The sequence below is a fragment of the Syngnathus scovelli genome, chromosome 20 (genome assembly GCF_024217435.2).
Source record: "Syngnathus scovelli strain Florida chromosome 20, RoL_Ssco_1.2, whole genome shotgun sequence".
Classification (NCBI taxonomy): domain Eukaryota; kingdom Metazoa; phylum Chordata; class Actinopteri; order Syngnathiformes; family Syngnathidae; genus Syngnathus; species Syngnathus scovelli.
Genome location: NC_090866.1, coordinates 4,078,878 through 4,098,794, shown reverse-complemented (window position 1 = coordinate 4,098,794; position 19,917 = coordinate 4,078,878). Strand labels below are relative to the sequence as shown.

General features: G+C 43.9%; 2 protein-coding genes across 5 annotated transcripts; one reads left to right on the top strand and one right to left on the bottom strand.

The window, feature by feature from the left end:
- Nucleotides 1–223: 223 nt before the first annotated feature.
- Nucleotides 224–4,406, bottom strand: stx11b.1 (syntaxin 11b, tandem duplicate 1). 2 transcript variants are annotated; one of them, XM_049756473.2, is made up of 3 exons: nucleotides 4,240–4,406; nucleotides 1,374–3,329; nucleotides 224–1,272 (listed from the first exon to the last, which is right to left on the bottom strand). In XM_049756473.2, the coding sequence occupies exon 2, from the start codon at nucleotides 3,320–3,322 to the stop codon at nucleotides 2,426–2,428; it is 897 nt and encodes a 298-aa protein (XP_049612430.1). In that variant the 5' UTR covers nucleotides 3,323–3,329; nucleotides 4,240–4,406; the 3' UTR covers nucleotides 224–1,272; nucleotides 1,374–2,425. The 2 variants fall into 2 exon arrangements, with proteins under 2 accessions (XP_049612430.1, XP_068505324.1); XM_068649223.1 differs by lacking the exon at nucleotides 4,240–4,406 and having other exon boundaries at nucleotides 224–1,291; nucleotides 1,374–1,578.
- Nucleotides 4,407–5,258: 852 nt separating this feature from the next.
- Nucleotides 5,259–18,928, top strand: mthfd1l (methylenetetrahydrofolate dehydrogenase (NADP+ dependent) 1 like). Of its 3 annotated transcripts, none has more exons than XM_049756454.2 (28): nucleotides 5,259–5,634; nucleotides 6,224–6,308; nucleotides 6,381–6,431; nucleotides 6,527–6,580; nucleotides 6,930–7,054; nucleotides 7,494–7,594; nucleotides 7,656–7,792; nucleotides 7,852–7,963; nucleotides 8,030–8,091; nucleotides 8,172–8,269; nucleotides 8,351–8,524; nucleotides 8,596–8,732; nucleotides 8,871–8,917; nucleotides 8,999–9,106; nucleotides 9,177–9,251; nucleotides 9,506–9,608; nucleotides 9,734–9,810; nucleotides 10,453–10,593; nucleotides 11,253–11,321; nucleotides 12,314–12,425; nucleotides 14,330–14,469; nucleotides 14,875–14,916; nucleotides 15,600–15,703; nucleotides 15,772–15,949; nucleotides 16,202–16,309; nucleotides 16,398–16,550; nucleotides 17,976–18,096; nucleotides 18,471–18,928. In XM_049756454.2, exons 1-27 carry the CDS (start codon nucleotides 5,393–5,395, stop codon nucleotides 18,063–18,065), a joined length of 2,925 nt encoding a protein of 974 aa, XP_049612411.1. In that variant the 5' UTR covers nucleotides 5,259–5,392; the 3' UTR covers nucleotides 18,066–18,096; nucleotides 18,471–18,928. The 3 variants fall into 3 exon arrangements, with proteins under 3 accessions (XP_049612411.1, XP_049612412.1, XP_049612409.1); XM_049756452.1 differs by having other exon boundaries at nucleotides 5,273–5,737; XM_049756455.2 differs by lacking the exons at nucleotides 15,600–15,703; nucleotides 15,772–15,949; nucleotides 16,202–16,309; ... (1 more) ...; nucleotides 17,976–18,096; nucleotides 18,471–18,928 and adding an exon at nucleotides 15,378–15,584 and having other exon boundaries at nucleotides 5,264–5,737.
- The last annotated feature ends 989 nt before the right edge of the window (nucleotides 18,929–19,917 follow it).

Sequence of the window (19,917 nt, the reverse complement as noted above, 5' to 3'; positions counted from 1 at the left end):
TTTATAATTCCAGAAAGCAAGAGGTTCAAAAAGCCTTCTGCTGATTTACGTCGTCTGAATCCCTTTAGAACAGCATACCTGTTGAAATATGTCTAAATAATGTCTCCTTCCTCCCTCCACAGGTGTGTAGGCCTCTGCATTTGTGTTGATTGGTTAGGTTGCATTCATTTAGAGGTGGGTCAACCTGTTCATCACATGGTATTATACCAAAAACATATATTAATTGATTTAAGTCAATTTTATTTATGGCTGTACATCAAGACAAAAACAAAGAGAGGTAAAGCAATAAATTAATGACATTAGCACAGTAAATACAGTCAGACACTAAAACAATGCCAAGTCTTACACTTCCTGGACTTGGATTTGGCACTTGTGCTTTTTGTTTATTGTCTCCAACAGGGTAGACACGGGCAGAATTGCAAAAAGGGATTTTTTTTCTTGTACTGTATGGCCTTGATAATCTCCACGTTGACTTGTTGAACATACTGCTGAGTTTTCGACACGTTGGCTTCGATATTGTTCAGCATGGAGCACTGCTCTTCCGTCAGCGCAGCCACATCTTGGAACAGTTCGTGGACCTCCCTGAGCCGGGCCTCCAGCGCCACCAGTTCCTTGTGTCGGTCTTTGATTTCGGTCATCGCCCAGCGAGAGGAATGGCCCTCATGCGTCGTTGGCAGACTCTGAGATAACTCGTTCCAGCCTTCAAAGCCTTTGTCTACAATTTCATCGAGTTTCTTGTCAGTGATTTTGGTCCCCAAAATGGAGGCTTGCCTCTGGATTCGTTCCCTACAGATGGACCTCTGCAGTTCTTCTGCCTGGTTGTAGCTCCCCATGGCGGCTTGGAAGGCAAGGATGAGTGAGTTAAACTGCATGCAAGAGATGCGACTCGAAGCGGAGTTGGGCCCGGCTCTTTCCTCCATCTTTTTGCTCTCGGCGCCCAGTGCCAAGATGTGAGTGTGCAGTTGTTGCCCTTGCTTCTGGATCCCCCTGGCGATTTCATCCGAGTCACGCTTGACGGACGAGAGGTGGCGAACGGTAGTACGAAAGCGCTCATTGTTCTTCTTCAGGCGCTCCACCTCCAAGAGGAGCAAGCAAATCTCCTTGCGTATCGACTCGGCTTCCTTCAGGATGCTGTCAATGTCCAAAGAGGTCTCGAAGACGATCGACTCTTGAGTTGCTGGCAGCTTGCTTTCGTCATACTCCAGGTCGTCCTCATCTTCCAAGGTTTCCCTGACATTGCGCAATTTCTCCAGCATGTCCCGCATTCTCCCTCTGGAAGAGAGCAGACATGCTAGCGTTCTTACGTCCGGTGCTATTTCAGAGTACTAAATTGTTGTTCCGTGAAATCAATCTGCTACTGCAATTTGGCTTACCTTCTTCTGATTTCCTCACACAAGATCCAAAAACGAGGCGACGCAGACAGCACGGCTGCCTCTGATGCATTAAAGCCCAACAACCCGAGAGAGCATGTTCACATCTCTGTTCGAGGAAAATCGGCTATCTGATGTACCGTACATACAGAAGCCACGTCCCTTTCTCGGCCCTTCCTTTCGAGTATTCGTTCTTCCTGGAAGGTTTTTTTTCCTTCTTCACATAGTTTGTTACATGTGAAGGAATTAAAAACCGGGCCGACCTGTTCATTGAAGTCACACCACATGGAATGTTTTGAAAGGTTCTATTATGACTCCTGCTCTCCATATATTTAAAACATGTAATTAAAAATAATTTTAAAAAAATCTAATTTTTGAAATGGCTTTCAGGCAAGGGCTAAAAAACAAGTCACATACGACTAACATCTTTTTAATGTAGGTTTTTATGCAGTTTGAATGCAGAGAACATAATTTTGAGGCGACACAACAGATAAATTTACTGCTAGAGAAATACAAGGAATTAACATTGGATTTTTTTTTAAATTGTGTTGTGCAAATTGGTGTGAAGACAAAGTTTGAGGTCATTAGAAAGCAATAATTTAATAAATCTTAGACATAAAAGACATTTGAATGAACATTATAAACAATTAGATTTTTTTTTTACAGATTATTTACATAACAAGGGTCAAGCATACATCATTTTGTGGTCCTGAGCAGGAACATGCTTCATCTGGAAAGATCAATTTTGTGTTTTGATACAAAATGGAACCAAAAAATAATATAGAGATACTGTACGTGCTTTTCAACAGGGACGTATTGGAAATTCAAACTATGTGTTTCGGCGCGTCTCATTCCTTAGGTGGAATTTTATCTAGCTTCCTGGTTTGCGAAAGATGTCAGAAATAGCTCCGCGAAATATGGGGACATGATCATTGAAGTATTTCTCGAAACGCGACAAACGTATTTAACAATACATTCACGAAAGGTCTCATGTGCGTCGGGTCTTCATCTTCTTCGTCTTCAGAAAGAGGACAAACAGGCTTCCGCGTCTGGTTTTACTCATAGCAAGGGAAGCAACTACAAAACATCTTTTTAAACGGGTTGTTTCTGTCGTGACGTTTGGCCTTGCCGAGTTTAAAAAGCGCTTCCTGCATGACCTCATCCGTTTTCTGCACGTTGGTCTCGATGGAGTTGAGCATGGAGCCTTGATCCTCCACCAGCAAGGCGACGTCCAGGAAGATCTCGTGGACTCCCTTGATGCGGTTCTCCAGGTCCACCAGCTCCTGATGGCGCTTCTCGATCTGGGAGAGAGCGGCGCGAGCCGTCTTGCCTTCCGCCATAATGTTGTCGGTGAAGATGTTCCAGTGGCCTTTCTCGATCATCTCCTCCACCTCGTCGCCAGTCACCTCACGACCCACGATCTCCATCTGCCTCTGGATCTGGGCTTTACAGTTGTCCCGGTGGCTCATTTCGGCCTCGTTGTAGTCAAACATCGCGTCGCGGAAGCCGTTGCTTAGGCAGGCGTACTGCGTCCGGGCGATGCGCGTGACGGCCGAATTAGGGCCGTGGACCTCATCCAGCTTGTGCGCCGTGTTTTCCATGTCCCGCAAGTTGGACAGCACTCGCTCGGCTCGCGTTTTTATATCGCCGCCGATGGCGTTTGCGTCTCTTTTGATGGTGCTCATGGTGGTGACGCCCTGAAGCATGCGAGAGTTCTGCTCCCGCAACCGTTTCACCTCCAGGCGAATGAGCTGGACGTCTTTGTGGATGGCCTCCGCCTGCTCGAAGATCTTTTCCACGGCGGGGCTGTTGTCGAACACCACCACCTCGTGGGGCAGCTCGTCCTCCAGGTCCACGTTACTAAGGGAGTCCGATAAAGCCGACTCGGCGTATTCCATCGACTCCATTTGACTACTCGACAATTCCTGCATGTTGCTCAGTCGGTCCCTCATGGCTGAGCTGCAAAAATGAGAGTTTACAGGTTTTAAATCTGCAGAGGTAAGATATTAGCTGAAACATAAAAAAAAAAAAAAAATCAATTTCTTTTGACCTAATTTAGCATTTACCTGGACTTCGAGCCTGACTTTATGTTGAGTTTGAGCCAAATCTGCATTCAAGTTTAAGATGGCTAAATGTCAACACAAGATATCAGACTGCCTTCTTCCTTCAGGGTGGAGCCCACCCAGTACCCAGCACTGGCCCAACAGGTTCTGAATAAATTACTTCTGGAGGTGTTGCTCCTCACCAAACGGGTTTCTTCAGCTCGTCATCTGACTGACATCTTTGTCCAAGTATTCGTTTTGATTCTTTATCAGGGACGAGCGTCACGTTCAGCAGATACCATGCTTTTTAGGACATTTTTATCAATGCCAGTTCAGTGGCGGGGAATATAGTATGATAGATTTTTTTATATCTAGAATTGTGATGATTGATTACCCACAATTCTCCAAAACAAGAAATTAGAATTTGACGTAAAAATAACAATCGCAGAAATTAGGTTGGAATTGACCTGAAAAGTATTTTCCAATGTGTTTGATGAATCTGGTTGATATGGACGTTCACGTTTTGAAATAAACTATAATATATATAACTTTACAATTCTATATTGATATTAATTGAAATACACCTGCAATGGTAACAGCTCATCATATTAGCTTTGACATACTACTCACTTGACGTTATATTGTTATAATTTTGACCACTATTGCGAGTCTATTTTGTTTATTAATGGTCATTTTGACACATTTTCGGGGTTTTCATGCATTTGACCAATTTTTATACTCATTTGAATTCACAAAAAATAGATTTTTGAATGAACACACCACACAAACCCAAACCTTCAATACAGTTACCAAGTAAAGTGTCTTACCTTTGCTGTTTTTTCCAATGTTTGTCTTAAATTTTAGGTACCCGTTGTCTCAGCACCATCACACAATGCAGGAAGCAGCAATGGGGGGCCCTAAATGTGCATGCAAAGATCAGATATCTCGGGCTGCCTACGTCGGTTGGCTTATATGCGAATGTCAGAAGGCATGAGGCAGGAATGCAGACCGGTGGGTTTGTGATGCAATGTAGGACAAAAAAAAAGGTGTGTGAGCAGCAGCTGCAGGACCAACCAGACGTTGATACGCTTTTCTGCACCAATTTGACCCCATTGTGCACTGGGTTTAGTGTGTTTAGCGATTTTGTGCATAATGTTTCGAGTCTTTTTAATTGTGTTGATGGTCATTCTAATTGAAGCAGCCCAGCTACGGTGACCGGTGACATCCAGTCGATTGACACATTCAATATGGTGGACGCGCTGACGTATACTGGGGGCAAGAGTCTAGACAGCGGGGCAATATAACATAAACGATCACAATAATTTATCGAAAGGAAAAGGTAAGAAGAGTCCTCGTGAAAATCATTCCCCAGGGGGTTAATTTAATCTGTATGAGGTTAAATTAACTACTGAAATAAACCAACATTGAAATAAATTGACTTTTCAAAAGAATGATATCCACGTTTTATGTTACGTCTTTGTGAGAATAAAAATCTTTATTATGTTGTTTACATCTTTGAAAAAGAAAAGAAACACGTTTGTAGTTTATCCATAAGTTAAGTGGCGTCTTATGATCGATTTGGCCTTATATGACTTGTGACAAAACCACATGCGAGCGCATGCTAGCTTTTAACTTTTGCCACGCTGTTGCGTTCATCAATAACTCGTAAATACCAAGAGAAGACGTTGTTTACGCATGACCTGGCAATAATTTTCTATTAAGATGTGACGCTTCAGACAAAATAAATGCCTGTTGTGTTCTAATAAAGCCATGCTTTTGTTATTGGTATGTCCAACAATCATAGATTGTTTTGTATCTCGTTGTCACTACCATAAGTTCCATATTTCCTACGGTCTTTGAAGCCACCATGCCTCCATCAGAACCCTAATATCTTCCTTTGGTAGTTTGGCTACCTCGCCGGCAGAAGTTGCCAAGTGCTCACCAATTTTTTTGCTCTTAAAAAGGAACAAAGAATCGAGAATGAAATCATCCGTAATTCGCAGCGCTTGTGGCAACGCTGCTCTTCGGATACAACATGCTCGACACGGAAGCAGGGTCAGCGGGACACCGCAGAGATGCCAGCCGACTGCTGCGACTCACAGCCGGCTTGTGGTGCGAGCGGCGAGCGCTACGGCTAACAGCGGCACCAACGCCAAACTGGCCGACTACTTCGGAAAGCGTTTGCCGAAACGAGACGCCGGTGACTTCGATCAGTCTCTCAAGTAAAGAAGTATTTTGGCTGGTCGACACTTCCGCTGTTTGTGCCGTTTTGACTAGCCGCCAAACACGCCGTTTCCCGGATAGGATCAGAGACTTTTCCCCGCCGTGAGCTGATGCAACCTCGCCTCTTACTTGTTCTACATGATTGTTTAATCGTCAGAAAAAAATTGAGAATTAAGACGCAGGTCGTCAGATAATTTATCATTCAATGTAATCATTCATACAATAATTTAATCATTTATGTATTCATTCATTGAACGTGTAAATGTGTCGTCATATAAATGCGCAATGGGTGACTCGTGTAGTAGCTGGGTACCCGACACTTAATTATTCATTTATTACTTCTTTAATGGCAAACGTGTGTTTATTGTGTTCTATAACTTTTCCTCAAATGTTTTGTTTAGTTTCTTACTAGTTGGTTGATGCTACAATGTTTGTATCTCGTTTCATTGTTCAAAGCGAACATATCAGACTCTAATTTCTGCCGAGCAACATCAGTTGTGTTGTAATTGTTACAGTCCAAATCCATATTCATTGAGCCTTAGAGACAATATATGTTAAAATATTTATGTCCTGTTTTTTCCGTCACAGAGATGTGATTCACAGCACCAAAGAGGCAATAGTGGGCCTGCAGAGAAAGAATCCAAGTGTCCAGCCACTGCTTGCCATTATACAGGTAGTGTATTGACTTTTTTCACTCAGTTAAAATGTCATTTGCTTTCGTCGTCAGAGTAACTTTATTTCAAAGGTGGGTGAAGATGACAGCCTGTTGGAGATCAACAAGAAAATAGCAGGAAAGGTAATTCTCATTTGAACGAATGACCCCCTTTTGTTCTTCCTCACTGTTCTATACCAAGTCTCCGATAATCGCTTTTTCTTCACATTCTCCCACAGGTGAGCTTAAACGTCACTCAGACCTGTCTTGCCAAGGATTGCAGTGAAGACGAAGTAAGTGAATCAAAAAAGCAATACCCATCACACCCGTTTAGCGAGTCTTTGCCTGCGTTTAGCATTCTGCTGGCTGTTTGTTTGCTCGTCATGTGATCAACCGCATCGGAACTGCTAAATCCAATTTGGTAATTGCTCAACTGTGACTCACTGATGTTTACACACTAGGCCAAATTGACTTTGTTGCATTTTCAGCATAGGCAAATAAACTAATGTTTAATAACTTTTGTGTGCTTGACTTCTACTTTACAGGGCTTCTCTTTTTATATGACCACAGTTTTCATTTCCTTCAATTGTTTGTTTTGTGTCCGTAAGTTTCCTTACATATTTGCTTTGTCCGGATGAATAGATTGTCGAGGAGGTGTTGAAGCTGAACCAGGACCCCGGGGTGCACGGCATCTACCTCCACCTCCCCCCTGCTTCCCTCACCGACCGAGTGCTTGACGCCCTTAAACCTGAGAAGGATGTGGATGGGTAAAATGATGCACATTGGGTCAAATTATTTAATCATTAAAAATAACCGTTGAAGAAAAATGCCCTAGCCTTGAGGCAAATTCCCATCTGTACAGATAATTTGATATAAAGAAGAATAAAAAAAAGGACCCTCAGTGTGTGTACAGCTCTCTCGTGACTTCTTCTGCCTCTTAGGCTAACTTGCGCCGATTTACAAAGCTCCTATCCCAGGTTGAGATGTGCTAATTCATAACAGTTTCTTGGCACCAAGCTGCCACAAGAGGACGCCAAATCCTCATCAAAGTAGGGCTACTTTGGTGAAAACATTGTGTTCATTTTTAATAAAGGCCAAAAGTATCTCATATGACTTTTTCTAAATGTAGACAAATCAAATTCTAACATTTATGTCTGCTACTAAGCCTAATCCAAGACTTGTGCTTCTTTCCATCGTCTACAAAAGGATAACGTATTTGAACATGGGTCGTTTGGTACAAGGCGACCTGAACAAAGGCTTTGTCCCGCCTCTTGCTGGCGCTGTAATGGATCTGTTGCAGAAACACGGTGAGTTAACTTTGCACGTGTTACCTTGTGACATATAATAAATTAAACTATTTGGCTCTAGACTCCTCGGTAGAAGGAAGAACAGTACTCCTCGTCGGGGCTGACGGACCTCTTGGAGTGGCCCTGCAGTGCCTGCTGGAGAGAAATGGAATGGCAGCTCTTAAAAGTCATTCCAATTTCAAGAACCTACAAAGACAGGTACCATTTATAGTTGACTTGTTGTTTTCGGACTCATCTCATGTTAATTATTTTGCCAGGTGATGGAGGCTGATGCTGTGGTGTTACTCGGTGCAGAGGATCTTGACATCCCACCCACTTGGATCAGGCCTGGGGCCGCGGTGATCCGCTGGGAGCCCAGCCTAGACTCGGGTACCGTAAAACAATGGTCCCCAAGTGGTGCAGAATGGGTCCATAAGATGTCATTTTGATTTTCAGATGACTTGGGGATGTCTTCAAAATCCGGGTTGGCATATCTCATGGCAGCACACAGAGTGCAGGTATAAAATACAGATTACGGGACAACTCGGTTCTTCAATTTTGCGTTCCATTCTTACTGTTGGTTTGGTTTGTCTTGAAGAACGTGGTGCACAGCAGTAGTCGGAGGATCCAGGAGCAGCAGTACCGACCGTGGCGACTGCGCAACCTCAAACTGCAGCCCCTGACGCCTGTGCCGAGGTACTTGAAGCTTAAAGATGATGTGAATTGGAATTATTTGAATCTCATGCCTTTTTTTTGTCCTGTTCATTTGTTTGCCAGTGACATTGAGATTTCAAGAGCACAGACCCCCAAGGCAGTGGAGGAGCTGGCAGAGGAGATCGGTCTGTTGCCAGAAGAGCTTGAACCTTACGGCAGGAGCAAAGCAAAAGTCCGCCTCTCTCTGTTAGAGCGCCTACAAACACAGCCGGACGGCAAATATGTCTTGGTGGCGGGGTGAGTCGGTTTGTGTTACCCGTCGCTCGTACAGAAATGCAAAGCTAAACCACCTTGTGTGTTTCTGTCAGAATCACGCCGACCCCACTTGGCGAAGGGAAGAGCACCGTGACAATCGGCTTAGTCCAGGCTCTGTCTGCTCACCTGAAGCTCAACTCTTTTGCGTGTCTACGACAACCCTCTCAGGGACCCACCTTTGGGGTCAAAGGTATGCAGTGCACACGGATTTGGTTGGTCATTTCATCCCCTAATGCGTCATGGAGGGGGCAGTTCATTCAGAGTCCAGCGCTCAGCACTCCTGTCTTGTTGTCAACCTCTAACTGTGCTTTGCCTTTTTTGTGTCTAGGGGGAGCAGCAGGAGGGGGCTACGCTCAGGTCATCCCAATGGAGGAGGTGAGACGCACACAGCCTTCTTCCTTTGCGGGATTAGCCCTCGCCCCAAAAAAATAAAAAGTATTTCGCAATTTTTTTTAGTTCAACCTCCATCTGACGGGCGACATTCACGCCATCACCGCTGCCAACAACCTGGTGGCGGCGGCCATCGACGCCAGGATGCTTCATGAGGCCACGCAGTCAGACAAGGTAAAAACAACATTTCACCAAAAATCTTCGCATTCCCTAAAATGAACTTCTTTTTTTTGTTCAATCCAAGGCTTTGTACAGCAGACTCGTCCCTTCCGTTAACGGAGCGAGGGGATTTTCACCCATCCAGGTTGCTAGGCTGCGTGTAAGTGGGATCATCTGTTTGTCCACTAGGGGTCCTCAGTTGTTGTCAGCCACCCAAAAAACAGAACTGAAGACTTCATGAGGCCCCAGAGTTGATGTAGTTTGTGAAAGAATGTCTTCAGTTTATTGTGAACACAACTATAAATATGAATTGGTTTTAATACAGAAGCAGAAATAAAGTTGGAAGTCCTTCTCTTTCAATTGAATATTGAGACAAGTGTAGTTTTTCTTACACCTCCCGTCTTCTCATTCCAGCGTCTCGGCATCAACAAAAGCGACCCTGCCTCTCTCACGCCCCAGGAAGTGTCTTCTTTTGTTCGTCTTGACCTCGACCCAAACAAGATTACCTGGCAGCGAGGTAAAACACAACAGCTTTCATCCCTAAAATTAACATCAGTACTTTTTGTTGTATAACGTAACATTTAAAAACATTTCCGAAATATATATATAGTTTTCTATTTTTTTATTTTTTTTATTTTATAGTGGTGGATACAAATGACCGCTTTCTGAGGAAGATCACCGTCGGACAGGCCAGCACTGAAAAAGGACAAATCAGAGAGGTTTGTATGTTAGTTTTTTTTTTTTTTTAGTTCACATTGATGCAGCCATTTTGGTGCTCTCATGTTACCCTTAAGTATTTGTTCACCTATAAAAAAAAATCAACAGAGAGAAAAATTGACAAAGATTGGTCGACTTATCTTTTGGGGTGTGGGAGGCCATGCTAATGGGTCAGCCCCTAAAGTTGATAGATGACCCCCCCCCTCCTCCCTCCCAGATGTATGTCATAATTTTGCCATGAGGACAGGTAATGAAATCCCGCATGTAAACTTTTCTCCTCCAATAGGAAGCCGGCGAGCCTAAGCAAAAGCAAATATTTGAAGAAGGGGGAAAAATGATAACGCACCCACATCAACCTAACGTAGCGGTTCAGCATTTATCGCCGTCAGTTGGTTCATCCTCCACTAGATATACGATAGCCCCTGAGGGTTTTGCAAACATTTTGGTGGATTGATGTGGTTCGAGAAGTGTGATACATTTTCAACTCGGGTTTTCTGTACGTCTCCCGGTGGGACCCAACATATAATTTTTTTAAGCTCTCTCTCTCTATATTTTTGAATGACATCGTATCTGCAATTTTCTTCAAGGCATCAATCCCCTCGTTGCCTTTTTTTGTGGTTCACATTTGTTGTTACCCACTCCAGACCGGCTTTGACATTGCGGTGGCCAGCGAGATCATGGCCATCTTGGCTCTGACCGACAGCCCGGAGGACATGAAACAAAGACTGGCGCGCATGGTGGTGGGGACTAGCCGGTCCGGACGGCCCGTCACCGCAGCGGACCTGGTGGGTGTTTGATCTTTTGTATCTCTGCAGTGTGAGAACAGACAATCCAACCCCCCTTCCCACTTCCCACTCCTGCCGCTCAGTTGATCGCGGCTACGTCTCCGCATTCCCGCAGGGGAAAATGCGAATTCCTTTCACGTGTGTTTAAAATTTTGACGATAAAGTCTTTATTTGTGACAAGTCGGCTTTATATGAATACACATGTCCCTGATTTGCGGTTGAACTGGCCAAACAAAACAACACGGTAAATCCAACCTCGTTTTAAAAAAAAAAAAAGACTCATTTGAGCACTTCTCAGCAGGTCCGGCCGACAAGGTCAACTGGCTCTGGTTTCCCATGGAGGACTGTGGCATGTTTTAGGGGCAGAGGAGGCTCCCCTATAAAATGACATTAGTCTGCCCCCACCTCAGCCTTATGACATCATTACCCTCTTAAATTATTGACCCTTGAATCTTCCAACATTTCGGTACTTTTTGCACAACATTCTGTTTTGACGAATTCACCCCCAAAAAAAATTACTGACTCAATTAGAATTGGTATTCAAGCAGCACTGTAAAATCATTCTTTTCACATTTTGGTAACATGAGACCAATTTTTAAAATAAGCGTCACAGTGTGTTATTGTTCACTAACCCAACTGATGTTTCTATTTTGCATCAGGGTGTGAGCGGGGCGCTGGCTGTGCTCATGAAGGACGCCATCAAGCCCACGCTGATGCAAACGCTGGAGGTGAGTCGCCGTGTGACGTGACAGCTCGTCCACGCCCTTCTTGAATATCCCCGTAGGATAAACAAGGCGACGGCACAAGGGGAAATTGAAAGGCTTGGCCCCTTCGGCCTCTGCTGTCAAGAGGGACGGCAAATGCTCCTTGGAGAGTTTTTAAAAGATGTTATATTGACTCCTTCCATCCCCGGCTCTCAATGTAAAGAGCTGTTAAGCAGCATGTCGACGGGTGCTAAAAGTTGAGCCATGTTGCTACAGATGTCTGACACAATTTCATTTTAGTGGGTTGTTAAACAATCCCAAATTTTGATACATAAAGCAAAAAAAAAAAAACAAGTGAAAATTTGTGATGACTTCTTTTTTCCACTTTTCCTTGTTTTTTCGGAGGAAGTGCTGCGGTCCTGTTGTGCGAGCTGTTTCTTGAGATTCTGCTCAGGGAGTTGCTATCGTGGCCAGTGGGGCCATTTTTGGGGAATTTTCCATGCAGCGTGGTTGGCTTGGGTCCTTTATGGCCTCTCTGTGTGTTTTTTTTTTTTTTTTTTAAGTACAGACACAACACACTATGTGAAGTGGGCTAATGGAAGATGTATAGTATTCCTGTCTATTAATTTTGTGGAGAAGAGGAAACTTCAACTTCCTGTTTTGTTCACGACCTCGGGTTGCCCCCCCCCCCCCCCCCCCAATCCTCACATCCATCCGGTGAATAGTTGACACCCTTGTACTTTTTCTTTCATGACTTCTCATTAAGGCACCATCATTAATGCGGATGTGGAAACGGTCAAGTGAAGTTAAAGTTCAGGGGTGGCACACTTGGGCCACTGTGGTTTGTGGCGATGAGGTTACAAGGCCCCTAAGAACTTTTTTTATAAGTGCTGCCAGCACACAAGCACATATCACAAATGTCACGTGAAATAAAAGCTCCTTTCCAATTTCAACCAGTTGCCGTTGGTTACGCTGTCCGACTAAACGCTGGTGTGTCTTCTCTTTTGTCGCCGCAGGGTTCACCGGTGTTTGTCCACGCCGGCCCCTTTGCCAACATCGCCCATGGCAACTCTTCGGTCCTCGCGGACAAGCTGGCTTTGAAGTTGGTCGGACGGGACGGCTTTGTGGGTGAGATACTCTGGCGTGGCTATCCGGTGACGCTTTCGAGGAAATCAATGGAAAGATTGCGTAAAAAGCAGAAAGGAAGGAAGTAAATTCATAATCTTAAGAGCCTCTGGAATTCTGGAATAAGCCACACTAATCCCTTCAACGCCAAGGCATACATGAGTACTTCCATTTTTATCTATCCATCTGCTCTTGTTGTCTACGTTTACTTTGGCAGCAGAAGCATGTTTGGAATGTGTGCATGTGGCTTGGCAGACCTTTCGCAACCACTGTCTAACTTTTTCTATGTATACTTTCAATTTTCTCATGTGAGCAAACAATACTTGAGACCATTTAACACGGGCAGTCAGCTGTTGTGAACTTCTGACAAAATATGGGTGTCATTTGAGGTCAGACGTCATCTGCGCTTAATGCCGTCACATTCAATCATTTAACTGGGTAAACACAATATTTGGGTCTGGGCAAAATGAAACAGGATGTCATCAAGGCCTACCTGTCTGCATGATTGTTACTCGACACTCGGGTATGTGAGGAACTTGATTCCCGCCTGTCTTCCCCCCGCCACGTCAACTGGGATACATGATGATGATGACCTCCCCCTTCTCCCCCAAGCAAATGCCTTCCTCCCGCTCCCATCAACTTCCTGCCCAACCTTAAAACCATAGTAATGAAATGAAATAATTAAACATGTTTGATTGGCCTAATCCACACAAATATGTAATTATGATCACAACAATTTAAACAAAGATTAAAGCTGAACTCCTCTCATTGAAAAATGAACTCTTGATGAACTTCACTTGAAGGATGCATGAGCGGTGGGTGTGTCAGGCTCTGTATTTTTGTTTTTAAGTCATCTTGACCCTAAAATGGAGTCCGTATTGCCTGAAACCCTGCATTCCAGCTCTTTGGTAAATATCCTTAATATAGATCTATATTAACCCTCACAAATGAAGGGACTCCAACCCGCTTACCACTCGGCCACGTGCTGCCATGTAATCAAATCACACCTATTCACTTGCTTTTTTTTCCCCCCCTCAAACAGGCTTCCTGTGAACGTCATCACATTTATTAGATTTGAAATGTTAAGTGGGTTAAGCTGTTTGCTCTTTCCTCTCAGAAGGTTTTGATGCCTTGTTCAAAAACAAAAATCAAACCCTCAATTATTCAAGAATTTTATGAAAATAATTCGCTTAGCTTGTAATACGTGGGAGGATCAACTCGCAATCACTGTGACAAGCATGTTGAATTTACGAGAGGGGCTTTCCATCTTGTCGGCTGGTCACAAAGAGCCCATCAAGTCAATGAATGGTAACTGTTAAACTAAAACAGAGGAGGAAACCGTATGCAACAATTAGATTATTTTCTTTACAGTTTGAATTGAAGTCCTATTATCCGTTTTCAGCCTTCACATTGTAGTGTCGTCCCCATAAATATTTTGAGATTGGTACTGTAGTACTTGACTCTGTTCAAACTCTACTGGACAGGTTTTAGCTTTGAAATGCACCGCTGTAGTACTTCAAGATTGGCTCCGACAAGCTAATGTTGTTCTAGCAGTATAACGCAACAGGAAAAGCTTATCTTAACAAGGCTGCTGTGTTCGATGGACTCCATATTCGCTTTCCTTGGCCCTGTTCAAAAGGGCGCCCTTATCGGAGGCCCTGTGGCTCTTTGAGAGACCGCAGTGAAACATCTCTCAACATCTCTTAACCTCAAAATATATTTAGTAAGACCATAAAATACTTTTATTGATAGCGTTCCCCCTCCAAATGAAATAAAAAAACAATTAAAACATTCTATGTTTGAACACAAACGATGAACCAAACTATGATTTCATCTGGCTAACGCCTGCTAGCTTAATGCTAACCTAACTGCGCATTATTTAATTTAGCATTTGTATCTATTTGCAGTGACCGAAGCCGGCTTCGGGGCGGATATCGGGATGGAGAAATTCTTCAACATTAAATGTCGCACATCAGGCTTGAAGCCCGATGTGGTGGTTCTAGTTGCGACCGTTCGGGCTCTGAAGATGCACGGCGGAGGCCCCGAGGTAAGTTCCGACTGAGCGGCCCACCATTGTTTTGTCATTCTGAAGTTACAGAAACGTTACTTGATATTTCTGGAGAGTCATGCTGTTAACTAACTGCGCCTAATCAAGTTTGGGAGAAGACTGAACATTTCTTTATGGAGATCCAACTGCAATAACAACTGATAAAATGTACGCATGCACCATGAGATTGAATTTAGGGCCTGCGGCGGGAAACTATCCAAATGCACCACAGATGTCCAGTCGGACTCAGCAATGAACTGATTAGGGCGGGTTTAAAGGGATGATCGATGTTTTGGTTTGACACAGATTTTTTAGAAAAACAATTTCGATGGCCCTTTGTGATCCTAATCAAATTTTAAGAAATTGATGCTAAATTCTGACATGTTTGATTATTTCTGTTTTTAGGTGTCAGCCGGCGCGCCACTTCCAAGAGAATACATCGAGGAGGTACGAGGCACTTTACATCTCAGCTGGCATAGAAGCAAAAACGTATTTGTCTGCACTTAGTTATTGCTTTTAAGTCAGGCCGCTTGCAGCCCCAATTACAGCTCCTTAAATTCGTTATAAGCGAGGCAAGACTTCAATTATCGATTCAGTCATTTGTTCTTTTTTGTAATGCAGTCAATGGTTTGGCCGAACCCGTGACATTCGCATACGCGCACAATTCGTCAAACAGTTTTTCATGTGGCCAAAATTTACTTTAATTTCAATTGGGCTTAATTTGGGTATTTTCTTTTTTTTTTTGGTGGCATTTTATCGCATCCACATTTTTCCTGTGTGGCTCTCATATGTTTACACGCTGACATATTATCCACTCATTTTGCCTGCTAAAGGGGTAGTCACTTGACTGACAGCTGAAACGAATTTTGAATGTGGTTTTCCCGTAATGTGGAGGTGTTATCCTTCAGGAGTTTACGTGCGCACCTCCATATCGGGCCGGGATCAAGCACGCCGCCCCGCTCCGAGGCAGACTCAGCTGACTGAATAATGGAGCAGCGTGGCTTAATTGTCAAGGCTGTGATGAGAACCAGAAGTGGTTGGGGCAAAACAGAGCTGCTCAAATGAATTTAGGAGATGTCGTACAAAATAAATCAAATTCCATTTATTATTTGTCTTTCATTTTCTTGCAGAATCTCTCCCTCGTTAAAGACGGCTGCCTCAGCAATCTGAGAAAGCAGATCGGGATCGCTCGTCTTTTTGGGGTTCCGGTCGTGGTGGCGCTTAATGTCTTCAAGTAAGAATAATTTCTTAACTGTAGGTGATTTTTTTTGTCATGGTTACTTAAGGCTTGATCCGTTTCAGGACGGACACCCAGTCTGAGATAGCCCTTGTGTGTGAGCTGGCTAAAGATTGTGGGGCGTCTGACGCCGTGCCTTGCCACCACTGGGCACAGGGAGGGCGAGGTTCTGTGGAGCTTGCCCGGGCCGCGAAAGCGGCCACCAGCAGACCCAACAACATCCAGTTCCTCTACGACATTGAGGTGAGAGTAAAGTCGCAATTTATTTCCATTACTTTTCCCTTTTACAAGTTTGGAAGTTTTTTTTGGGGGGGGGAGTTGGAGAATGCTGATGTGTGGAAGTAAAAAAAAACAAAACAAAAAACATCAGCTGTTTTGAGTTAGCGTGTCTGGGAAGTTTGGACTCCAATTAACTTATATTAACGTCCATTTTACAGTATGTATCTGGATGCTCACCAAAGCATCCAACAACAGTAAAATACTCTCCTGTGATAGATCCCGATAGTGGAGAAGATTAGAACCATAGCCCAGAAGGTGTATGGAGCTGTTGACATTGAGCTGTCCTCTGAGGCCATGGACAAAATAAATTACTATGATCAGCAGGTGAGAGTGCTACATAGTAAAACATTTGTTTTGTTGTTGTCTGAAACGGATATTAAGTATTGTGGTCTATTTTCCGCTTTCCAAAAAGGGCTACGGTTCTTTACCGATCTGCATGGCCAAGACCCACCTGTCCCTCTCCCACATGCCGGCCAAGAAAGGCGCGCCCACCGGCTTCATTTTGCCAATCCGAGACGTTCGTGCCAGCATTGGCGCCGGCTTCATCTATCCCCTCGTGGGAACGGTATGTTGCGGATCGCCGTGGCACAGATTTGATTAAATCCGACGTAGCAGCAAGCGACAGCCATATTTGCGCCATATGGGTTCCTCGCCCGCAGGTTGGACCGAGACGAAACCTCTTGGCCTCTAATAGGCTCGAGCGCGTTCCTTAAACAGTGCGCCTCCCGCTGTTTCACCATGATGGCCCTGAGGGCTGGGCTCTGATTGGCCAATGAAGGGGTGTCAGGCTCGCTGGGAAGGGGCGGAGGTGTCTCGATGTGGCGTCTATCGACACTGCCTTTGATCTACTGCGGCCCACCGAGTCGCCGCCGCACCGACGACCCTTGGACTGTGTCTCCCAACCAAAACAGTCTCACAGTTTGATGTATTTGATCGATAAGGCTCTTTAGCTCAGATGGGGAAATATCTGGGAGACCTGGGGCACACTTAGTCCTGGGAAATGGGGGTAAGGGGTCTTTGTAGGGTTAAGAATCAGGAAGTGGAATGATGTCATTCCTATGAAATGTGAGGGAGGGGTGAAAAGCAGAACAATAGAACCCCCAAGAGTTCACATCCCACACCATTCAACTCCAACCGGCTCAGATTTATGGAAAAAAACTCTCATCCACGAATAGAAGGGGTCCGCTGTACTTTCTTCAGACATGGCGGCGACTCAGCTAACGCTATGGCGTCATCGGAGGGCCTCGAGGCAAAGTGCTTTCCCCATTCTCACACGACTTAATGCAGTCCATTAGATAATGACATCATGCTACACGGTTAAATTTCTTCAAGCCCGCTCACATCGTTGAGTCACGTGCGGCTTGAAGAGTCATGATGACCTCAGTACCAGTCATCTGCAGAACCCCCCGGAAGTTTTGTTTACTTGCAGTGCTGCCTTTCCTTTCCCCGTACAGGAAATTGCCCCAGTCACGTCCTCTCGCCTCAGTTCCATTAATGGCCTTGTAGAGCTGGCCTTGGGTCACAAGCAAGAAGGCATGCAAAGAATGTTGCCAGATCATTTTCTTGGGAGATTTACGAGACCGACTTAGCCTCTGTGTGAAACTGTTTGACATCTTTTTGAAATTCAAATAAAATAAATTGGTTGTGACTTTAGTTAATATGGATGGTCGCCTCTTCTTGTTTGGCCTAAAATAGCTTCGCAGCTAAAAGTTCAAAAGTGTCTCCCCTTAATTCAATGATGCCCTCCCATGATCTTTCCCTCTTATTTATTAAATCCACATGACCTTGGTATGTCCGGGCTCCTCACGATAAGTTACAAAAAACTGTCCTCACATGTTCACCAGAAATGGCTTAATTGGTGACATAATCACCATATTCAACAGCTAATATTAATTAATTGATTTTTCAAATGTTTTTAGCAGATTTCAATTGTGCAGAATTTTGCTTGTCTTGCTCAAATCAGCTTTCGTGTCACTTGTCTCGCATTCAGATGAGCACCATGCCCGGTCTGCCAACTCGACCCTGTTTCTACGACATTGACCTGGACCCGCTCACTGAGGAGATCACCGGGCTCTTTTGAGCACATCAAGTTGCTCACAGGAAGACATTTGGTACTTTGCACCACAAATTAATTGTAATATCCTCTTCTCCAAAATCTTTTTGTACTGGGTGGAACCGGGACTTAAATGTATTCAGTCTTCTTACTGGAATCAGTCATGATGACCAAGAATGCTGTGAGTCAACTGAGGCATTTGTCCTTGTCAAAAAAAAAAGTTTTGAACCTTGAGAATATTATTGATCTTTTCCATAATGTTTCACTTACACTACATCATTTCTTTGTTCATTTCTGGACCAGTTCCAATCACTTGAATTATCCGCGCACACAAGATAGGAGACGAGACACTTAGAGAGGCAACATCACACACGCACACAACATCACACACGCGAGATGTTTTTAAATGCGTCATCCTGTTTCTCTTTACAGGCCTCAGGATGCACACTGCGTGTTCCATCAAGACTCATCGCTGATGGGAAAACACTCCGCAATTGCTCCCAGCATCTCATATTGCCTTTGTAGTCCATATGCTGTATTTATTTGCACATATTTGTGTAATATGCCAAAGACGACGCGGTGCTTCGCAAACCTCTCCTTTTCATGTGTTTTAGTCTTAAAAAAAAACTTTAAAGTGTAACTTGCAGGTCTGCAGCGTTTTATAGCGACTGTGAGCTTTTTACACGACTCAGACACATAATCAAATCGCTGTCGGACGCACAAGTGGCCTTTATGCTCAGTGACCTTTTGTCTGATAATGTATTTTAATACTGAATGTTATATTTCATGAAGGGTTCGACATTTCTCACACATTAATTAATTTTTCTCAATGACTGCAGTTGTATGTTGATTATTATTTGTTTTAAAAATACACTCATTTCATCCTTAAACTGTTTTGTGTTTTCACTTGACATTATGCCTTTTGTCTGATAATATATTTTAATACCAAATGTTATATTTCATGAAGGGTTTGGCATTTCTAAAAGAATCTCACACATTAATGAATTTTTATCAATGACTGCAGTTGTGTGTTGATTATTATTTGTTTTAAAAATACACTCATTTAATCCTTAAACTGTTTTGTGTTTTCACTTGACATAATGCGTCTTTCATTGGTAATGTGCTAATATTGCAAATGAAATAATTTTGTTTTTTTTATGTTTTTTTTCCCCCCAGTATACAGGCAAAGCGCCCCGGGGTGCGACATCAGTAGTGATGAGGCGTTCGAATGCGCGACATGGAAGTCGTGTGCGCACATGGGCAGCATTCCACATCCTCTGTTATTGAGTGTACGGTATGCGCATGTACAGTCGTGACTGGTGGCAAGGAATGTGAGCCCTCTTGAGGGGATGACAGACGTGTTGATGAGGAGCAGCCGTCATTGCTTTGCGATGGCAGCCATTGCTTAGTTGATGTTTTTACTTTTGATTTCACAAGCACAAACATGTCTGGTAAATTGTCAGGCTCAATGACCGCTCGCGCCGACGAGCGTCGGAACACGGTTTGATATTGTTGTTTGTGTTTGTCATTGAATCACAACACCTGCTTCTCTGCTTGAGATGTAAAGCTTTTCGTGAGCAGAAGGAATTGTCTGACCTCTTTGTGAAGATAATACACTTTGTAACTGTCAAAAAAAATTTCCAAAGCACAATATACCCACCAAGATAGCCTGTTTTAAAGAAAGCAGTCGATTTTTTTTTAATGACCCCCCAAATGTCAAATATTTGTTGTCCTTTACATAAAAGGACTCATTGGCTTTTTACCTCTTAAACCGAGTGCTGTATTACAATTTGCCAGTGGTCCATAGTGAGTGCACCTCAGTGATGCTGCAAGGCGTGGAGCCTCATGTGATTCTGGCAGGAGGAGGAGGGAGAGCGCT